We start from the raw sequence: 19,491 nt of genomic DNA on the forward strand, positions 1-19,491 counted from the left end.
TCAACTGCAGCCGCGTTGCTGCTCGTGTGGTTTGAGGTCGTGGAATATTTAAAGTCCGCAGGGTTTAAACACTTTCCCTCGGGTAGTAAGATCGTCGGGGACGGGATCGAACGCACGATCCACGTTTGGACTCGGGCGCAGTAGTTCTGCAGATGCACATTGTGATAAGTATGCATTTCATGTATTCACTTCACTTTTTTTTCCCTTCTTTGATTTGTGCACTTGTGTAAGGCAAAAGATAGGTGTTTTTAGTTTTTTGTTGTTGTTTTTTTTTTTTTTTGCAGAGCTGGTAGAGAGAGGGGGGCTGCTCATTGATGTGGCATTGGCATTCCTGCCATTTGGTCCCGAAACCGGAACAGCCACCTCTGATCTATGCCTCGGCCTCCTGATCAATAGCATCCAGGATGCACAAATCCCAAGCCTCACTATTTCTCTTTGATCAATAATATGTGCTGTCACATACGCCAGGCAGCAAACACACCGTGCCTGTGTTCGTGCTACGTCACCGCGGATGTTCTCCAAAGTGTGCAATCACACTTTCATGGACAGAAACACACACACACACACACACACCGTTAGAATTTTCGTACAATGACAGTCCTCAGTCGTAAAGAGCGTGTCAACCAAAGACCCAATGTGTGGCCGTCTATGTATGTGTTGTCATCTTTTGCCGTTTCATGTGTGTTTGTTTTCCCCGGTGACCCAGTTAAGGGTAAAGCCGCACTGCCACAACGCGGGAGTGTGTGGAGGCCGTAACATTCTCGGCTCCGTGGTAGTACTACTAGTACTACTACGAGTCAGACTATCGTACTATCCTACCCGTATTTTTACCACCGTCGTATCGTGCCGTCGTGGCCGCACTGCTTCCCTCTCTCTGTCCCCCTCGCTGCAGCCCTGCACCCGTTCAGACACCCATAAAACGCTTTGAGGAGAGGGATGAGCTGCAGTGTTTGCCTGGCACACACGCACGCACGCACGCACAAACGCACACACACACACACACACACACACACACACACACACACACACACACACACACGCATACAAAAATACAAAACACAGTAAAGGTGGATCTCCCTCTAATTCACTAATACATGTGTACATATTGTACATACGCACAGATAAAATGCCCACACAAACACACTGTGCCACGGTGCAGAGTGGCATAGGTCGTCGTCTTCCGTCCAGAGCGGCTGTATTGGTGTTGTATTGGGGTTGTACAACACCATCATAAATTGGGGCATAAGAGGAGAATACATGCTCAAGCATAGCTTCCGTACTACTGACATTAAATTTTCTCATGAATGATGTCTGTTATGTGTATCGTGTGTAGGTTTGTGTATAGCATATGCACATACTGTGTGTGTGTGTGTGTGTGTGTGTGTGTGTGTGTGCGCGCGCGCATTATTTTGCCAATTGCATGTGTGTATGTGTGAATGTGCCCACCGTATCGTGGGCGCAGAATCACCCGCCGCAGTGAATCCTGCAAATAACGTGTCCCAAAGTGTGAGTGCACGTATTTAAATGTATCATTTCGGTTTGATTATTTTTGAAGCTGTAAAAAAAAATAAAAAATCATCCTCAATTCCCTTCTTGACTTTGTTAGAGCTCAATAATGACGTGCCGTGTGTTACTATGTATGTATGGTTGTATGTAGTGTGTGTGTGTGTGTGTGTGTGTGTATATGTCACACACTGGACTGAGTGCTTACAATGTATGTGCGAATGCAAGTCAAATATACAGTAAGGCCAGGGGAGAATTTAACAGTGTGTGTATGAGTACACTGTAAATTCCTGAGGGAGTTTGATTAGTGTGTTTGTGTGTTTATGTCTGTGTGTATGTTTTTAGTTGTGTGTGTGTGTGTCTGTGTGTCTGTGTGTGTGTGTGTAGTTTGGTGTTGCCATGCTGTGTTGGGGAGCTGAGCGCGATGTTACTATGTGTTAATTACATAAAACAGACTATTCTTTTTAGGTAGAAACCAGATGCCCAGTGACATAGAAGCAATGTCATTGTCCAATATAAATCCATCAGGATTTAACTACGGGTCAGTGCTGCCTGCTGGCTTTACCTGCTGTTATGTCTAAGGTTCTAGGCTTTTTTAATTAGGTTTAATCTTTTTTGAAATTTATAATGATTCATTTTGGGTCATAAGACAAAAAGTGTAATTTTATCATAATTTACAAAATATTTTCACTGTACCTATGATGTACTTACTCCTATTGTATTATGTTTTGAAATGTCCCTCTTATGGACATTATGCCCTGGGTAAAAAAAATGTTTTAGACTATTTTGAATATAGTACGTATGTATGTAGATCGTGAATAAGGTTAATATCATGCTATGAGTATAAGAGTATAACCACACGTTTGTTTTACACACACACACACACACACACACACACACACACACACACACTTAAGTACACACAGACACACAGGCATTAAAACATACATGCAGACAGACACATAATCGTTAGCATGCTGTTTGCTTATCAGCAATAGCCAAGATTATTTTGGGAGGCCATAACCACGACCAAACGCATTTTTTGAAGCTTAGATCAGGACCCAGTCGGCCATTCGGTCTCGGCCAACTCTACAGCTCCGTGCACTACCAGTCCAGGCTCCAGCTACACCACTCCAACGGAGCCTTGGACCTCTCAAATGTGCATTCCTGCACTCCATACATTTGTTAGAGAAACTAACAAATTTGTATGCTGCCACAAGCAGCTAGCCAACTAGTCAGAAATATATATTTTTTACAAGACATACCATTAACTTGAAGTATCAGTGAAGTATGTGGTGATCCCATAATTTTTCTTATTTTTTGTCCTCTTTGTTTACCATCCTGTGTCAACCATTTGAATGTTGAACTGTGAGACCAAGTCACAATGTCACCTTACACAGCAAATAGCATGACAGAGGTTTCACAGGAGGATGACTGATAAATAGGAGATTCACCCATGGGGGTTATTAGTGATACAGGAACAGGAAAAGGAAGGAAGTGGTTTACATTATGTTTTATCACCGCAAACAAATAGTTAAACACACAGTCGGCTAATGCATGTGTGACAAAGTTTTCCACTGTCTAGGACAGGATGTGCGTCTGCATGCTTCCATGTGTGTGTGTGTGTGTGTTAGTGTGTGTATGTGTACGTGTGTTTACTTGTTTGTGTGTAAGAACAAATGCAGACATTGTCACTGATCAAATGGGTGACAGCGTGTGCGTGTGTGTGTGTGTGTTTATAAGATAGTACATGTGTACATGTGCAAATGCACCTATTAACATTTATGACTGTGTGTGTGACGATGTAAATGTAGGAGTACTGTTTGCCCGTGTGTTTTGGGTTTGGAGTCTTTGGCACTGGATATGGCACAGTCACTGACACAAAAGCAAATCTCCCAATTTCTCCCAATTTGAGCAAATGACACAGTCGACGGATAGAAAAAAAAACAAACATGTTCCCTCCGAGCCAAAATATGTGTTTGTTTGCACCAGAAGGAGAAAAAAAACAAAAAAAAAAGAGGACGTAGAAAGAGGGAGAGGCACCGAGCGACTCCAAGAGGGGGAGCGCTAAAATGACTATGGAAATTCCCACTGACTACACAAGGAAAATCTCTTTCAACAAACAGCCAAACAGTCCCACACCCTCCCCCCTCCCTCTCTCTCTCTCTCTTTTGCATTCTCTCTCTCTCTCTCTCTCTCTCTCTCTATCTCTCTCTCTTTCTTGCTCGCTCTCTCTGAGTCAGGCTGTAGGGTGACCTAACCCCGACCACCTCCAGTTCATTCCCTCCTGATGGGAGTAAAAAATAAGAGGCATGTTGTTGCACTCTGAGTCGAACGCCCAGCATGGAGTCTATACTGCCCGGCGTGAGAAAACGACTTCCTCTCATGTTGGAGTAGCTGAAGGGACTACAGAGGAGAGATCAGACCACCTGTAGTAGTACAGTGTTTGTGCGCATGTGATGTGTCTGAGTGTTTGTATGCATGCTCTCTGAGAGTGAGAGAGCTATTTTGTTTTACGGTGGATGCCGTGAATGAGGAAAAGAGTGTGAAAAATGAGACTTGAGGCAGAGAGATAAAGAGAGAGTACTTTTTGGCTGCATATGCACTTGGAATTAAGAGGGAGGTAGCCCCAATTAAAGACAACGGATTAGATTCAGTCAACGGGCTCCACATTATCTGCAGTACAATTTAAAATTTGTAAAGAGTGACCTCGAGTATTTATTAATTTCCTTTTTGTATCTTTTTTTGCCTCACTCTTAATTATGTCTTACTTAATATTTATATGTAATTTATGTTATTGATAATTGATAAAGGTTTCAGGTTGAGGAAAAAAGTTTTTTTTAACATGGGCATTTAATATATTTCTCAATGTTAAAAAAAAAACACAGAAAGCCAAGCAGCTTTTTGGTTGAAGTAGCTGATCCAAAAGTAGCTGGTGAATATCTTACTTTATGCCACATTTATTACTATCACACACACACACACACACACACACACACACACACACACACACACACACACACACACACACACACACACACACACACACACACACACACACACGCAAACATTATTGGATTAGGTGAACATAGTGGGAGGGGGGAATGAATGGGAGAGCGTGTCAGACATAAAGCCAGTGCGATATTAAGTGCAGTGCAGCACACTTTCAGGTATGACATCATTTCTAATCTCAGCAAATTCTGATGATGAAGATAATAAATGACCACCTGTCTTCTCCCTCTCCCTCTTTTTTTTGCGGCCTGCAGTACAGAGAAAGGGCAAGGACAAGAAAAGGGGGCAGAGGAAGAAAACAACAGAAAGGAGGAAGCGAAAAAATTACAGGAGGTGCCTTGGAAGAAACGAAAAAAAAAAAAAAGCCATGCAAAAGAGCGCAGCACAATTTACAGCACTTTGAAGTGGAAGGAATAAAGGACACGAGGAAAATAACAAAACAGAAGTGAGGACAGAAGAAGATATGAGGCCGCTAAAAAAACAAGGAGGACGCTCTCCCCCATCCACCCGAGGCAGAGGGGGGAGGAGGAGAGGTGTCTCCCAGCCCCCCTTGGAGAAAGACACCAGGAGAGACAGAATCAGAAGGGAGACACCTTCCAAAACCCTTTCACAGAACGTCTTGAAGCTCAACTCTCCCACCTCACAGAGACAGACCCTGTCCTCTTCTGTCAGCTCTCATAAGGAGCCAATCACAAATAGCAATACCCCCAAAAGTGAGGAGCTCAAGGAGTCATGTAAACCTGTGGTAGAAAATGATGACAAGAAGAGTGAAAAGAAGAAAGAGGAGGGCAACAGAGTTGGGACCAATGGCAGTCGCACTCCATTCAACCACACCACAACCACAACCATAGCAGCCTCCACCCCAACACCACTCTCTACAGCCACTAACCACGGCCCGAGCACAGGCTCCAACTCCAGTAGGAAAACGGCCACATTTAAGGCCCGGGTTCCCAAGAAGAAGTACACCTATGAGCACTTTGTGAGTAATGGCAGTGCCATTCCCACCACCCCTACCTCCAGCCCTGTACTTGTTCACAACAGTTACCAAGATAACAATAAAAACAGTACTAGCTTAATTATGACGAATAACAGCGTCAATAATTCTAGCACCATTAGTAATACTATTTGTATTAGTCTTAATAATAGCATTAGTGGTAGCATTAACAGTACTACTCACAATAAAAGTACAAAGGCTATCAGTGGCATAAATAGTACTGTTAACAGTTCTAACAGTAGTATTAGTATTAGCAATAGCAGTAGTGGAAGTAATAATAGCTCAGGTAATCAGCCCTTGGCGCCAACTGAAGATAAAATAGCTCTAGAAGCAAACAGTCTTGACAGTGTTTGCCTGGTAGAGGGGGCTCTCCGGACACCAACTCCCCTAGACAGAGAGTCACAAGCTGTTGAAACCGAAACAGAGGGTGCCCCTAATTCAGTACGTTCCTCCTCTACTGACACAGCCAGCGAGAACTCAGCTGACTTGGAGGTAATGGAGGCAACAGGACCAAGCCTCCATCACAAAAACCCAGAGAGCCAGAATATCCTCCATAAGCCCCATTCTAGAGAGGCCAGCTTGTCAGAAGCCCTGGCCAAAGGCCTGAAAAATCAGCGAGTCCTTGCTCGTCAATCAAGGAGTATCAAGGAGAGCAAATCGGGGACTGGAAGCGAGGGTGGGGGCAGGGGGAGAGACTTGGAACCAATGTCCCCGGTGTTCAGACCGGGAGTGGTGCGGAGAGTAACTGAGGGCAATGTAGAGGTCCAGCTTCAAGGAGAGGAGGGCCTGATCCGATACCCGTTCCATGGTGAAGCCATAATGACCTCATCACCAGTGGACGAGAGCGCTGTGGATTTCATTTTGGATGCCTCCCCTCCCGGTACAGCCCCTGTTGCCATCGGAACCCGAGTGTGTGTGCCTTTTGGAGGAGAGGAAGGGGGTCCTGTAGTGTTTAGGGAAGGGGTGGTGTCTCAGGTTGACCCCCATCCGGCTGTGTCCTTCCCTTACCGGGTGCTTCTTAATGAGGATACAGAGACCCTGAAGGAGGAAGGGATGGGGGATGAGGAGAAGAGGAGGGCCACAGCCCAGGTGGTGTGGGTGTCCAGACAGAGCCTCCGACTGCTCACACCACCATGGGAGGTCCCACATTTAGATGGAGGGCGAGAGAGGGAGAGAGACAAGGAGAGGGAGAGGGAAGAGAGAGAGCAAAGGGAGGAGATGGAGGTGGAGAGGGAGGTGTGCCAGTTGAGTATTGGAATGGGAGTGCTGGGCCGGGGGTCAAGGTTGGAGCATGGCTTTTCTCCTCAAGGAGTAGTGGGGGGGCATTCCTATGGAAGTGCACACCCACCTCCACACCCCCCCGCTGTGACAGCTAGTGTGGTGGCCAACGCAGGGCACAACCGGGGAAATACCTACCCTGACAGAGAAACAGAGAGAGAGAGACAGAAACAGCCTAACACCCCAGAGGAAGACATTGAAGTTTCTCACTTCAACATGGGTCTCTCTGACGGACTTAAGTCTAATACCGGGACCCCCCAGCACAGACATATCCTCTCCAAGCCCCCTGGGTATTCTTCCCCCTCTCCTCATCTCCCCATGGTGCGGGGACACATACCTACCTTGTCCAGCCTCCAGCAACTTCCCTCCCCTGCCTCCCTGAGGCCTGAGATTACCATTGCTCATTCCAACCTACCTCCAACCAAGTTAACTCAGACCCCCATAACCACTCCTGGAGGGGGCTCAGGGTCGTCCTCGGCCTCCTCCTCACGCTCCCGCACCCCGCTCTCGCTGGCCCAGCAGAAGTACAAGAAAGGTGATGTGGTCTGCACCCCAAACGGCATCCGTAAGAAGTTCAACGGCAAGCAGTGGAGGAGGCTGTGCTCCAGGGAGGGCTGCATGAAAGAGTCCCAGCGCCGCGGATACTGCTCCAGACACCTTTCCATGAGGACGAAGGAAATGGAGGCAGCTGGGGCAGCAGGGGGAGAGAGGGGAGGAGGAGGGGGAAGCAGCTCAGGGACTGTCACTCCCTCTGACCTGCGGGGGAGAGCGAGCAGCGAGTTTGACTGGGACGACACTTCCAGAGAGAGCAGTGAGGCCAGCAGCCGAGGAGACTCCAGACCCCGCCTGGTACTGCCTGCCCTCCTCCCCCACGACCTGTCCTCTCGCTTTGACATTGATGAGTGTGAGGCTGCCACCATGCTGGTGTCATTAGGGAGCTCGCGCTCTGGCACCCCTTCTTTTTCTCCTATCTCCAACCAGTCGCCATTCTCCCCAGCTCCTTCCCCCTCACCCTCCCCTCTGTTTGGCTTCCGGCCCGCCAACTTCTCTCCCATCACCGCCTCCCCCGTTCTTACCCACCGGAGGCACCGGCAGCCCAGTGGGACCGGCGGAGGAGGAGGTGGGGGTGGGAAGCCCACCCCAGGTGGGGCAGGAGAAAGGGAAAGACACACTTCAGGCATTCAGCCCTCCTTCCATACTAACCTGACATTTACAGTTCCCATGAGTCCCAGCAAACGTAAAGCTGAGGCTCCTCCTCCCCCGCTGCCACCGTCACACCATCACGATTACACACCCAAGACGGAGCTAGAACACGGGGACCTCAACAACTCCTTCAGGGTGCTATCCCCCCATACTCCTGCCACGCACTCACACACACAGACACCCACATTCTCCCGTCCCCGCGGAGTGAGTACCCCTTCCTCTAGTCGGCCCCCGTCTGCCACAGCCACCTCCCCACCTCCTCTGCTTATGTCTCCCACTCCCCCTTCTCCTCTTCTTCCTGACGGAGGGCCTCGCCGGGCGGTCCCTGTATCCCAGGAGACCTTGAGGGACTCCCCTGTCATTGTGAGGAACCCTGAAGTACCGCTCACCAAGTTTACAGAGTGTCCCCTGGGGAGAGCAGGAGGGAAGGACGGTGAGTCGCAGACCTCCTCCTCTAAAGATTCCAGCTTCCCTCCCTTTGCCCCCCAGCCGATCTCCGGCCTCCAGGTTCCCGTTCCAATCAACGCTGCCACAACAGCCATCGCTAACGGGACTGTCCTCCTTCAGAGCCCCGCCCAAACGCTGGTGCTGGTTTCTCCAACCCCACCCTCCCTGGCCATTGCTGGCACCCCTGCTAACCCCATACAGACCCTGTCAGTCACCGTCAGCACAACAGCCACAGTTCCCACCTCTGGAAGCACAGCAAGCCCAGTGGGGAAAGGGCAAGACAGGGAAACAGGATTTGGGGGTGAGGTCCAGCAGCCCGTTCCTTGTCACCCCTCTCCCACTGCCCTGCTCCCCCTCATCCTGCCGGCTGAAAGTCTGCACCCTGCACCGCGAAAGGACATCATCATTGGACGACCCGGCACAGGTGAGCGTTCTGTGTGTGTGTGTTTATGTGTGTGTGTGTGTGTGTGTGTGTGTGTGTGTGTGTGTGTGTGTGTGTGTGTTTGGCTGTTTGTCATGTCAGTAATTGAGGGGAATGTTTTTTTTATATATATGTGTTTTATATATATTTGTTTTTTTTTAATATATATGTATTTTGCGACAAAGTTAGAAATGCTTTGTAGATCGAGAGAAAGTGGCTGAAATGAAGCTTATTGCATATCGCAGCCTTTTTGAATGTGGTTCAAATAAGTAAGTAAATAAGTAAGAAAATAAGTTTGCAAAATAAAACCATTTTCAAAACTAAAATAGATCATTTTCCACTTTGGACTTTTCAGGCAATGCATTTTGCAACAATGCAAATCAATAAAATAAGATAAGGGATATCATAATGTTAATTTAAGATATAATTCATTGTTATCATAATTATATGATAAATAAACTGAAAATGTCATCAAATCCATTTGCACAAATTATTATTCCAACATAATAATATGTTATAGATTACATTATTTGAGCAGAGGAGAAAAAAGGCTTGTAATGTTGTTTTTAACAAGTTGTTCTCATGTTATTTTTAACAGAGGAAGGTATTCGTTTACATTGCCAGCAGTAGTACAAACAGTATATGCTCAAGAGCTTCTTAATAGGGCCAAATAGAAAACACTATCGTGATGTAACTGTTTTTACACAAACTGTAAATCAGACGTATTATCATTGAGAGCATTTTGAGATTGTTCCTTTGATAAGAGGAAGGTTTTCAGTCTGGCATTGTGGCCCAGCAGTGTGTTGCATCGACTCAGTGGGGTTTCAGGAAGTCCTGGTCACTGGCCTTGCACTAGGAGGTTATTTTTACTGTACGGTGGCAGAGCTTCTGCTACTCCGAGCTTTGAGCATGTGAATACATTTGCCTTTGAGACTACAAAGAGAACATGCAATGAGAGTTACGCAGAGTGAAATAGAATGCATTATTTTATTAACATCTGTACATTTAAACTATAATAAATCTAAAATATTGAAATACTGTGAATAACAGAAAACTTAATATCATTTTATTTTGTATTCTCTTTTGTTTTAATTTTTTTCACACACACACACACACACACACACACACACACACACACACACACACACACACAGTGTGCACGGAAGGAAATGTGGTTATTTTTTAAATAGGATGCAGAAAATGTCTTATTCACGAGAAGAATAAGAGACTTAATTGAAAAATTCTCATTCTGCTTAAAATGTCAAGGTACTTATGTAATTTGTTCATGTTTTGGATTTATTTTTCTCTACGGTTTTACAGATGATTTCATCACAGCCTACTGTACCAGAAGTACATTGTGTTTCGATGATCAAATGCAACCGATTAAAGGAAAAAACAATTTAGCAGATTAAAGAAGTGAAGCGTAAATACCCTGTGAACTAGATTTAGAAAAATGACATGGCTAATAACAATGCAGATCCCAATAAGTGAGCCACAGCCTCTATGTGTGTGTGTGTGTGTGTGTGTGTGTGTGTGTGTGTGTGTGTGTGTGTGTAGGCTTTTATATCTTGTCAAACAGCTGAAATCAAAGCAAACGCACGGAACTCGTTTTCCACATGTTTTATGTTCATGTCTTTTTCAAAATCCTAAAACTCCATTGATGATTCTAATGATTTTTTTTCTTACTAAATGTGTGTGTGTGTGTGTGTGTGTGTGTGTGTGTGGTTATTTCCAAAGTAAGAGGCTCGCTGCTGTTCCATATGGGATCTTCTGTTTGTCTCCTCACTGGCCTTCCGTTTGCCGGTGCTGATGTTCTGGGTTACATGGGCCGGATGAGCCCTGGAACTGGGATCTGTGACTCACAGGGTCGGTGGTGGCCTGGTCTAACTGGGATTTCACTGCTGACGGACTTTTCCAGAAATTATATGCTCAGCATTCGGAACGTCCAAGTCCCGGTAATTCTCTGACTCGTAGCTCTGTGAAAAGGTGGTTTTACCCGGAATATTGTGGAGCCAAAAACTGTTATTATAAATTTATAATTAATAATCATAACTATTACTGTTGCTATTATCACCATTTTTACAGTTTAAGAACTATAACAGTTTTGAATAAAATTGTATTGTAGTTGATACACAAACCGTCATTATGTTATTTATATATAATATTTTATGCCTGGGAAATGTGAATGAGTAGCGAAAGAGTAAGTGTGTGTTTGTGTGTGTGTGTGTGTAAGGGAGAGAGAGAGAGAGAGAGAGAAGGAGTAAAGGAGGGAGTGTGAGAGGGCGAAAGAGAGAAAATGTATGCGCAAGCATGCTTTGGTGTGTTTGTTTTCCATAGGGATTAGCTTGTACGTTGAAGGGGATTTGTTGTGTTGATCGTGCAAAGTCTTTATGATGTTCTCAGTCATTATGGACATAAAACTTTGTGGTTGAATGGGACATTGCACAATCACATCAATACGGACAGTAAGACCCGGCAACACAGAGAGGATTTACAATAACGGAAACGAATGGGGAACTCTGATTAAAAAAAAAAAAAAAATTTGGTCAGTTTGAGAAAAAACTATTCATTGTAATTAAATTTTAAATAATATCTATAGTATTTATCGCTTTAAAACAGCAGTGCTCAGTATTTATTTACTTCTTGTAAGAAATTTGAGATTTTGAACGTGTGTCGGGACACATGGTGCATTTATGGAGTTTTTCCACTCTTTCCATGGAGTGGTGCCTGCGAATCTATGATAGCGAGAGTGACTAAAATCTAGATTAGATGGAGAATGAGGGAATGTCGAGGATGAGAAGGGGGTGGATGCACAAAGATTTGTCTGGAGAACAAAACAAGCAATCTCAAAAAGTGTTTTAGTTGTCTTTTTGTCAGCATGTTAGGTAAGGTACAACCTCACTATCGTCCATTCTCTCTTTGTGTGTGTGTGTGTGTGTGTGTGTGTGTGTGTGTGTGTTTGGTTTAACCTCCCACCTGACCCTGGAGACTATTATCCTCTCACACACTATGAACTATTTTGTCTGACTAATGCTGCGTGTATGGGTGTGTGTGCGTATGTGTGTGTGTGTTTGTTAGTGACTCATGTAATGTGATAGTGAGGTGAAGGGAGGTGTGGGCATTGTTTTCGGCCGTAACAGTGGGTAGATTCATTCTGAAAGAGTGTGTGTGTGTGTGTGTGTGTGTGTGTGTGTGTGTGTGTGTGTGTGTGTGTGTGTGTGTGTGTGTGTGTGTGTGTGTGTGTGTGTGTGTGTGTGTGTGTGTGTGTGTGTGTGTGTGTGTGTGTGAGAATTAGGGCTTTATGCTTAGGCCTTTGAGCTAAAGTGTGCACAATGTACTATTTTCACAGTTTGTACTGAGAGTGTCAGTCTACAGAATAAAAATCTTGTGCTTCAGTTTGTGTCCGCAAGAATTACAGGTACAAAAGTTTCATGCCAGTTTCCTGCAATATTCTATACAAACGATAACATCCAAATAGTTTCTGTGCATTAATTTTTCTGAGGGTTCCGTATGTATTTTTCTGCGAGTTAGCCGGTGAAATGGACAAGGAAACAGGGCTGTAATGTCGAGCGTATGGCCGCTTCTCAAATCCCCTCTCTGTGTGCTGAAAGGAGGCTGAATGAATGAATAGCAACGTCTTTGTGGGAGTGCATGCACGCCTGTGTGTGTGTCTGCATGTGTGTCTATGAGTGCGTTTATTTGGAGGATCTTTAAAAGGACATGCACATGTGGGTGTTTTTTGTCGAGGGAGGAGAGGTGTGTGAGTGTTTGTGCGTGATCGTGGGAGAAGAGTGTGTCATAAAAGGAAAAGTGGGAATTGTGCTTGTGTGTGTGTGTGTGTGTGTGTGTGTGTGTGTGTGTGTGTGTGTGTGTGTGTGTGTGTGTGTGTGTGTGTGTGTGTGTGTGTGTGTGTGTGTGTGTGTGTGTGTGTGTGTGTGTGTGTGTGTGTGTGTGTTTGTGTTGGCTGTCGTATCTTGTCAAAGGGCTGAAATCCAAGCAAACGCACGGAACTCATTTTCCACATGTTTTATGTTAATGTCTTTTTCAAAATCCTAAAACTCCATAATGATTCTAATGATTTTTTTTTCTTGACTTGATTTGTTTGTCTAGCTGGTCTCATGTGTTGGAAGAATTTGTTGGAACTCATTGACATTTCTTGAAGTAAATTACATCATGAAAATATTTCAAATCGGCTGCAGAAATGAAGGAGGGCAATTCTTGACCTTGAAGTGTGTCACACGCATATCGATCAGTGCGTCCGCATACACTGTAGCAAATGATCATACACCAAAGCAGCATATTGCAATTATTTAAAATAGGAGGGGAAAAAAAGTTAAAAGATTGATGTGGGAGAAGAAGGGAAACAATGGGATTAATTTAAAGAAATGCAAACTCAAGGTTAGTTCTGTGCATGATACCTCGAACTGGCAGTGCAACATGCAGATATATAAAACTATACCAAAACATCCAACACAGGCACAGATTTGGATTAAATCTTTTTTTAAATTTACTAATAAAGCTTTGAATAACTGCTCACACATCACTTTGGTTCAACGGAACAATCACAGGGTAGTGGGAAACAAGGTGAAAACATTTTCAACACTGTCATATGCACGTTGCATGCTGTGTGTGTGTGTGTGTGTGTGTGTGTGTGTTTGTGTGTGTGTGTGTGTGTCCATGAGAGAATAACCGAGCGTCAATCATCAAGCACCGGATATGATGTGTGAGCCAAATGTCTGTTGCCATGGCAACAAAGCAAAACAGCACACACACATCGATGCCGCCTGTGCATTATACAGAACATTCACAAATAGAAACTGCTGCCCTGCGTGTGTGTGTGTGTGTGTGTGTGTGCGCGCCACGCGCATCGTCACGCAAAAACGTGAGGTTGCTGCCGCAAAGTTCCTCCTTTTTTAGCAGCACACAGACTCTCACAAATGTCTGTAATCTTGTTTGTAGTCAGAGTCATAAAAAAAATCGGATCTGTTTTTGTAGATGAATTCAAGGTACATGGATATTCTGTCTGATATTCATTACGCTGCCTCAGCCACGGTGTGAAGTTAAGCACACACAGAGAACACTGTTTACGCAGCTCACTAATTGTTGGTAAAATCATGACAGATTGAATTATAAGTGTGAGGAACCAAGCGATAGAGTTGATTGCAGAAATGCATTCACTCCATCTCTCTGTACTCTTCAAAATCGTTTGCACGGAGTGTATTATCCAGCGTCCAACTTTCCCATCTCCCATTCTGCGAGGAGGTGAGGAAGGTATCTGTGGCAGTGATTCTTCGTTCCTCTGTAATTCTGCAATAAGTGCTTTCTATGTGTTCTCTCGGGCGAAGAGAAAACCCCTGATTTCACATGAGAGATAAAAAACGTCCATGAGCCTACGATGACACAGTGAACTGCATTGTTGAATCGCTCGTATTCTCTTAACATCTTGCACCCATGACCTCCGTGATAACGGCTCCTCTCATAGACAGCGTCTCCACAAACCACAACAATTATTAAACCTCTGGATTTTTTTACCAATTCAATTTGGCAGCCGTTTGAGAATGTTAATGCAGCATCTTAAATAGTTTGACTCAAAGGGAAGATGCTTGGTTAAATGTGTTGATGTTGACAATATTCTACATTTCAAACATATATATTCAAGCTAAAACCTGTGATAGACGATAAAAAAAAACATGTTCTCAACAGCAAGTCACTCACTTTACACGTGAACACACTTTTCGCAGTGTGTCTTTGCACTCTTTTCCCCTGTCCTCTTTCCATCTCCTCATATCTCGATTTTTGATTTTCCTAAAAACTACGACGGCCCGATTCGCGTTAACCCTTTGCTTCATCGCATTGCAGTGTCTTTTTATCCTCCCCTCCTTCTCTTCTCCGCTTTATTCATTCTGGTCTACCCGGATACGGATACCCGGGAATAACATCCCCGCTCCCCTCCCACCCCTCCTTTACGTAACGCTTAAAGCCCTGCACATCCTCCCTGGCCATGGCAACAACCACATCTGGATCGCTCAGCCATCCAGGCTGGCATCGCCGGACATGTTAGACATTTAATGCTCATCACCAAAATTCACATGCAAAGAGAACTCATATTCAGGACTTTGACAAAACACCCTCTTGAGGAATTGTGAAAATGTGGGCCATTATAAGGAAGCGGTGGCTCCCAGACGTAAAGTTAGTGCAGAGCTTTGTTTTACCGGGCATTCCGGCGGTTTAGAGACACTCAAGCCTCATTTGCCGACTTGAAATAATCCAAACAGATCACTGTTTGGATTATTTTATGTCACTCGATACATATTACAGTTAGATTACCATAGGACTTCCGTTCCCTTCCCCTCGTTCCCATCTCCTCTTCTCTCTGAGCTTTGCCTCTGCCTGCGTTTTTCCCAGTTACACCAGTGCTCTCTTTTGGACCTTTTTGTGCAGGATAGCAGTGCCCTCAGATGGTAAGACACATATATTACAACTCCCACCACTCAGTATCTAGGAGACTGGGCAGAGTGACTCTTCCAAACACTGGTCTGAAGTCAGCGCTACGTATAGTCTCCTCATTGGTTATTGTTTGTGGCTGGGGAGAAAAGCCGGCCCTGTATCAGGACCCAACGAGTCAGTTCACGAAGACGGGGGATGTGTGTATTTGGAGTCTGGTTCTTAAATGTGTGGATTGCATCTTTAATTCTATCCTATAACTTAATTCTGACATAAAATCAGTGGTGCTTGAAGAAGCTGCGGCATTATTCAATTTTTTTCCCCTTTTTTGAATGTGATGAGAGCACAAATTAAGGAAAGGCTGTATCGAGCAAAGCTTCGACTTACAGTAATGCTACAGGAAAGGGTGATTTTCCAATCAGGTGAATATGTGGTTAAATAAATTCAGTTTCCTTAAATTGTTAAATATTGCTCAACTTTATATAGGGAAGGTGTGTGCCTGTTTGCGAGAGCAAGGTGAGAGCAGGTGGACGTGATGGTCACATGTGACTCGGGGACATGTCCCCACATAGCTGTTGCCATGGTAACTGCAAAAGGATGGTGGATGGTTATAATTGGATAGAGCGAATGGTGGGCTGTGGGCGGGAGAGACGGAGCAGAGGGATGGGAGATGAATTAAGGGATGAGAGCGATGGTAAAGGAGGCCGGCAGGGGTGCTATGCCTTTTCCAACGTAGTGCCAACCCAGTTAGAGAGAAGAGAGAGGGAAAGTTTTAATGGGGACACGTCAAACCCACATGCATACCACGAACATGCGTGTGAAAGTGCACGCACCTCCAGACACCTGCTGGTTTTAGGTTTGAGCTGGCAGTGATACATGTTTAGACTTAGGATCTCACACGTAATGGTTTGCCGTCTGTCTTACCCTAACCCTAACCAAGGTTCGAGGTGTACTGTTATCTTTCAGGCTCCAATCTGCAGGTTGTATCCATCCTGTCCCATCGGCCCCAGACCTGCATGGATAAATATCAGTTATGTAGTTAACTAAATTAACTGTAATAAATATCATCAGCATCATCCTGGTTTCAAATTGAGGTTTAGTCTGTACACATGTTTCATTAACCCTGACCTTTTTCCTAATGATGGTTCACCTTTTTCTATTAAAAATAAATGTCTCTATTTTCAGGTTTTACTGCAGCAAAACCCTTCAAGTCAAAAAAAGAGATTAAAAATAAAATGACAAAAATGAAATACATGTACACTTCTATAAAGAGAAGTTTACAGGGAGTAGTTCTTGTATAGCTGACTATGTTAACTAGTAATCCCAATATGGGCTGGGGGTATTTACACCAAAGTACAAATAGTACATAGAATGGGCTGGCACAAAAAACAAGACTAATAATCTCCATTTTAGGTAGGAGTTGGCAAGTACAGTAGGTGAAAGTGGTTGCAGTATCTAAGTCTATGTAAAACAAATGCAACCTAAAAGTTGTAGAACAGCTAAGAAAAAAGAAAAAGAAAAAAGGTCTAATGTTTCATGTTAATTATCAGGGGCTTCCCTGGGCTGTAACCTCTGAGCGGTCACAGTAATCCCCCATCTATGACCCTTGCTGTCTTTCCCTTCCTCCCATTCACTCCCTCACTCAAGCCCTCTCCTCCTCCTCCACAAACCCTGGTTGTGGGATGGACTCAGTTGGAGAGCTCGGGGCAGTTGATAAGCCTTGTGCCTTAGTGTCTCACTCTCTCTGACCTACTGAAAATAAAGGAACCTTAAAAGTCAAAGTCTCTCTCTCTCACACACACACACACACCCCACATCTGCATGACCCTGGCTCGGCACCGATGACAGTAAAGGGGGGAGGGGATAGGGTGAGTGTGGGCGTGAGGCATAGCACAAGTAATGTGTTTCGGGGGGACGTGGGCCAAGTATATTTCACTTTCCTGCCCCAACAGGATCTGCTCATAGAGACACGGGCAGAGGCGGGCTGCTGACTTGGCGTTAACGCTGTTTGATTTGCACCAAGTGCGTATCCCGGGACTTTTTTTTTTGGGGGGGGGGGGTGTTGTTCACCGTTGAAGACGGCTGACGGCAGCCTTATTGGTGGAGTTCTCAAACGAAGTTAAGCCCCCCTCCAGCTGCACAGGGGGGCTGCGTTAGCCCGATCACTACTAACAGACAATATGTTAAAACCGCAACACCCTTTCCTTCCCTACGTATCAGCTCGGTGCGTGTTTATACTGCAGGTGGCCCCTTTTTGTGAGCTGCGTGCTCCACGTCTGACATCAGCGCCCTTCCTCCCATAAGAGAAGTTCTGTTTTCACAAGTTGTTTTCTAACCACCCACCCCGACCCCTCCCTCCCTCCCTCCCTCTCCTGCACAGAATGACTCTCAGTCTATTTTTACCCTCTGGTCCTGTCCTCCTCTCCTATCCCGTTCCACCCATTTTCCTTCTCTTTTCAAACCCACCCCTCCTCTCCCCTGGTCGCCATTCTCTCCCGTGCCGCTCTGTCCTGTGCGCTAGTAAACCCCGCAGCGGGCGAATTTGCGCGACTGAAAAGTATTTCAGGGTTTTAAAGCGGGCACCGGTGTTAGCGCAAACACGCGCACACGTACACGCACGCGGGGTCGGATTGGAACGGTGTCCTCCTGGATACAGTGATAACCCAGTATCTCGGTTCACGACAACCATTTTGTCAGCTCAAAAAAAAAAAAAAAAAACCAAAAAAAGCGAGGAGACACAGAGAGGAGACATTAGATGAGCGTCCTCGCTGTCCGTGGCCGTCCAGCCCTTACAGGCGCACGGCCGTGACACAGCGGCAGTGTGGTCGCGGCCAGTGGTTCAACCGACGAGCGCCCCCCGTGCGGTACTGCAACCCGGGGCGGGACCTTGCCTAACTCGCGTCAGCTGATTGGTCGTCGGGGCCGGCGATTATTCGCGCCTTCTCCGATCGATCTCGTTTTTACTACGAACTGTTTGCGCCAATGCGATTTGACTCGCGAGTTTGCAATTTTTGGGACTTTGTGATCCCAACGCAGCGGTGCTTTGAGCGGAGCCTCTCCCCCAGGGCTCCGCAGCCGGTGCATATTCAAGGGCGCCCGTGCGCGTCTTCGCGACGGAGCCGCTCGCCGCGACGCCGAGCGAAATTCTGCGTGTGACTGGCATTCCTCTGCACACCCCAGCCAATCGGATCTCGACGACGGTGCGGCGACGCGTCGCCGCCCCGGCCAACCGCGCGCCCGGATCCGCGGGGCTGGGGGCGGGGGCGGGGGCGGGGGCGGGACCAGGCCCGGGCGAGGTGGACAGACCGAGCGGAGGGGAAGGGTGGGGGCCGGCCAGCCTGCTCTACGACGGGAGGAACAGAGAGAGAGGGAGGGAGGAAGAAAGGGCCGAGCTCCGCGAGAGGAAGAGAGAGAGAAAAAAAAAAAACCAAAAACACACACACACACACACACACACACACACACACACACACACACACGAAGGCAGTAAACTTGGAGTGTGTGCGGGAGAAGATGTTCCACGAGGACCCGTCTTCACCCGGAGGCCTACGCCGCCGCCGCCGCCGCGAGCTCTAGTCCGGGCGAACGGGACTGCGCGGGCGCCGCTGTCGAGGGGGACGTCGGCGCGGGGAGGCTAAACCCCGCCGCAGCCCGAACCGCTGCCCGCCGAGCGCTCCACGGCGACCCCCGCACCGAAGCTGCCCTAACGTCGAGTGGTCCGGGCTGAGTATTCCACGCTGGCTGTTCCGGTACCCGCGCCGGTTGTTCCGCACGGGATGGGGGCTCGATGAGAGCGTCTAAGGGCGGCCGCGGCGTTTTACTGGTTCTCGCAGTCTACCGGAGTGGAGAAGTGGGGAGTTATACGTCCGCTACCGTGAGGCTGTGTTGTCAGGTAGAGATGATCGGGTGGAGATCTACTGGCGTACGAGGCGTTTCTGTCGTCCCCGTATAACTAACAGATGGACGGCGAGCTTGTAGGTGTCGGCCGGCGGCTGGGTCTTCACTTCCACGCGTTGTATTGATGCCCAGGAAGCTGCTGCTCTCACCCCTCGCCATAGGGTCCGAATCGACCGTCTAAAGCAGGTGTCGTGCGCCGTGGCTGAAAGAGATGCACACCCTGGTTGGCTTCCTGCGGATCGACGCTCGGACATGGCGAGCATCTTTTTTTTTTTTTTTTTTTTAAACACAA

At 46.5% G+C, this 19,491-nt stretch overlaps 2 protein-coding genes across 2 annotated transcripts in view; both read left to right on the forward strand.

Moving 5' to 3' along the window:
• The window catches only part of LOC307233444 (uncharacterized protein), a gene marked incomplete at its 3' end in the record, with an annotated part of 6,679 nt that extends 779 nt beyond the window's left edge, over positions 1-5,900 (forward strand). Inside the window, exons 2-3 of the mRNA XM_080004777.1 lie at positions 4,770-5,731; positions 5,871-5,900. Of these exons, the coding sequence (XP_079860903.1) occupies positions 4,979-5,731; positions 5,871-5,900 (783 nt within the window). The 5' untranslated portion in view covers positions 4,770-4,978. The remainder of the gene's footprint in view (positions 1-4,769; positions 5,732-5,870) is intronic.
• Positions 5,901-6,211: 311 nt separating this feature from the next.
• cicb (capicua transcriptional repressor b) overlaps positions 6,212-19,491 on the forward strand; it is a 32,648-nt gene continuing 19,368 nt past the window's right edge. The window contains exon 1 of the mRNA XM_080005875.1: positions 6,212-8,861. Within this exon, the coding sequence (XP_079862001.1) occupies positions 6,215-8,861 (2,647 nt within the window). The 5' untranslated portion in view covers positions 6,212-6,214. The remainder of the gene's footprint in view (positions 8,862-19,491) is intronic.

The sequence above is a fragment of the Zeus faber genome (genome assembly GCF_960531495.2).
Source record: "Zeus faber genome assembly, chromosome: 8".
Taxonomy (NCBI): Eukaryota; Metazoa; Chordata; class Actinopteri; order Zeiformes; family Zeidae; genus Zeus; species Zeus faber.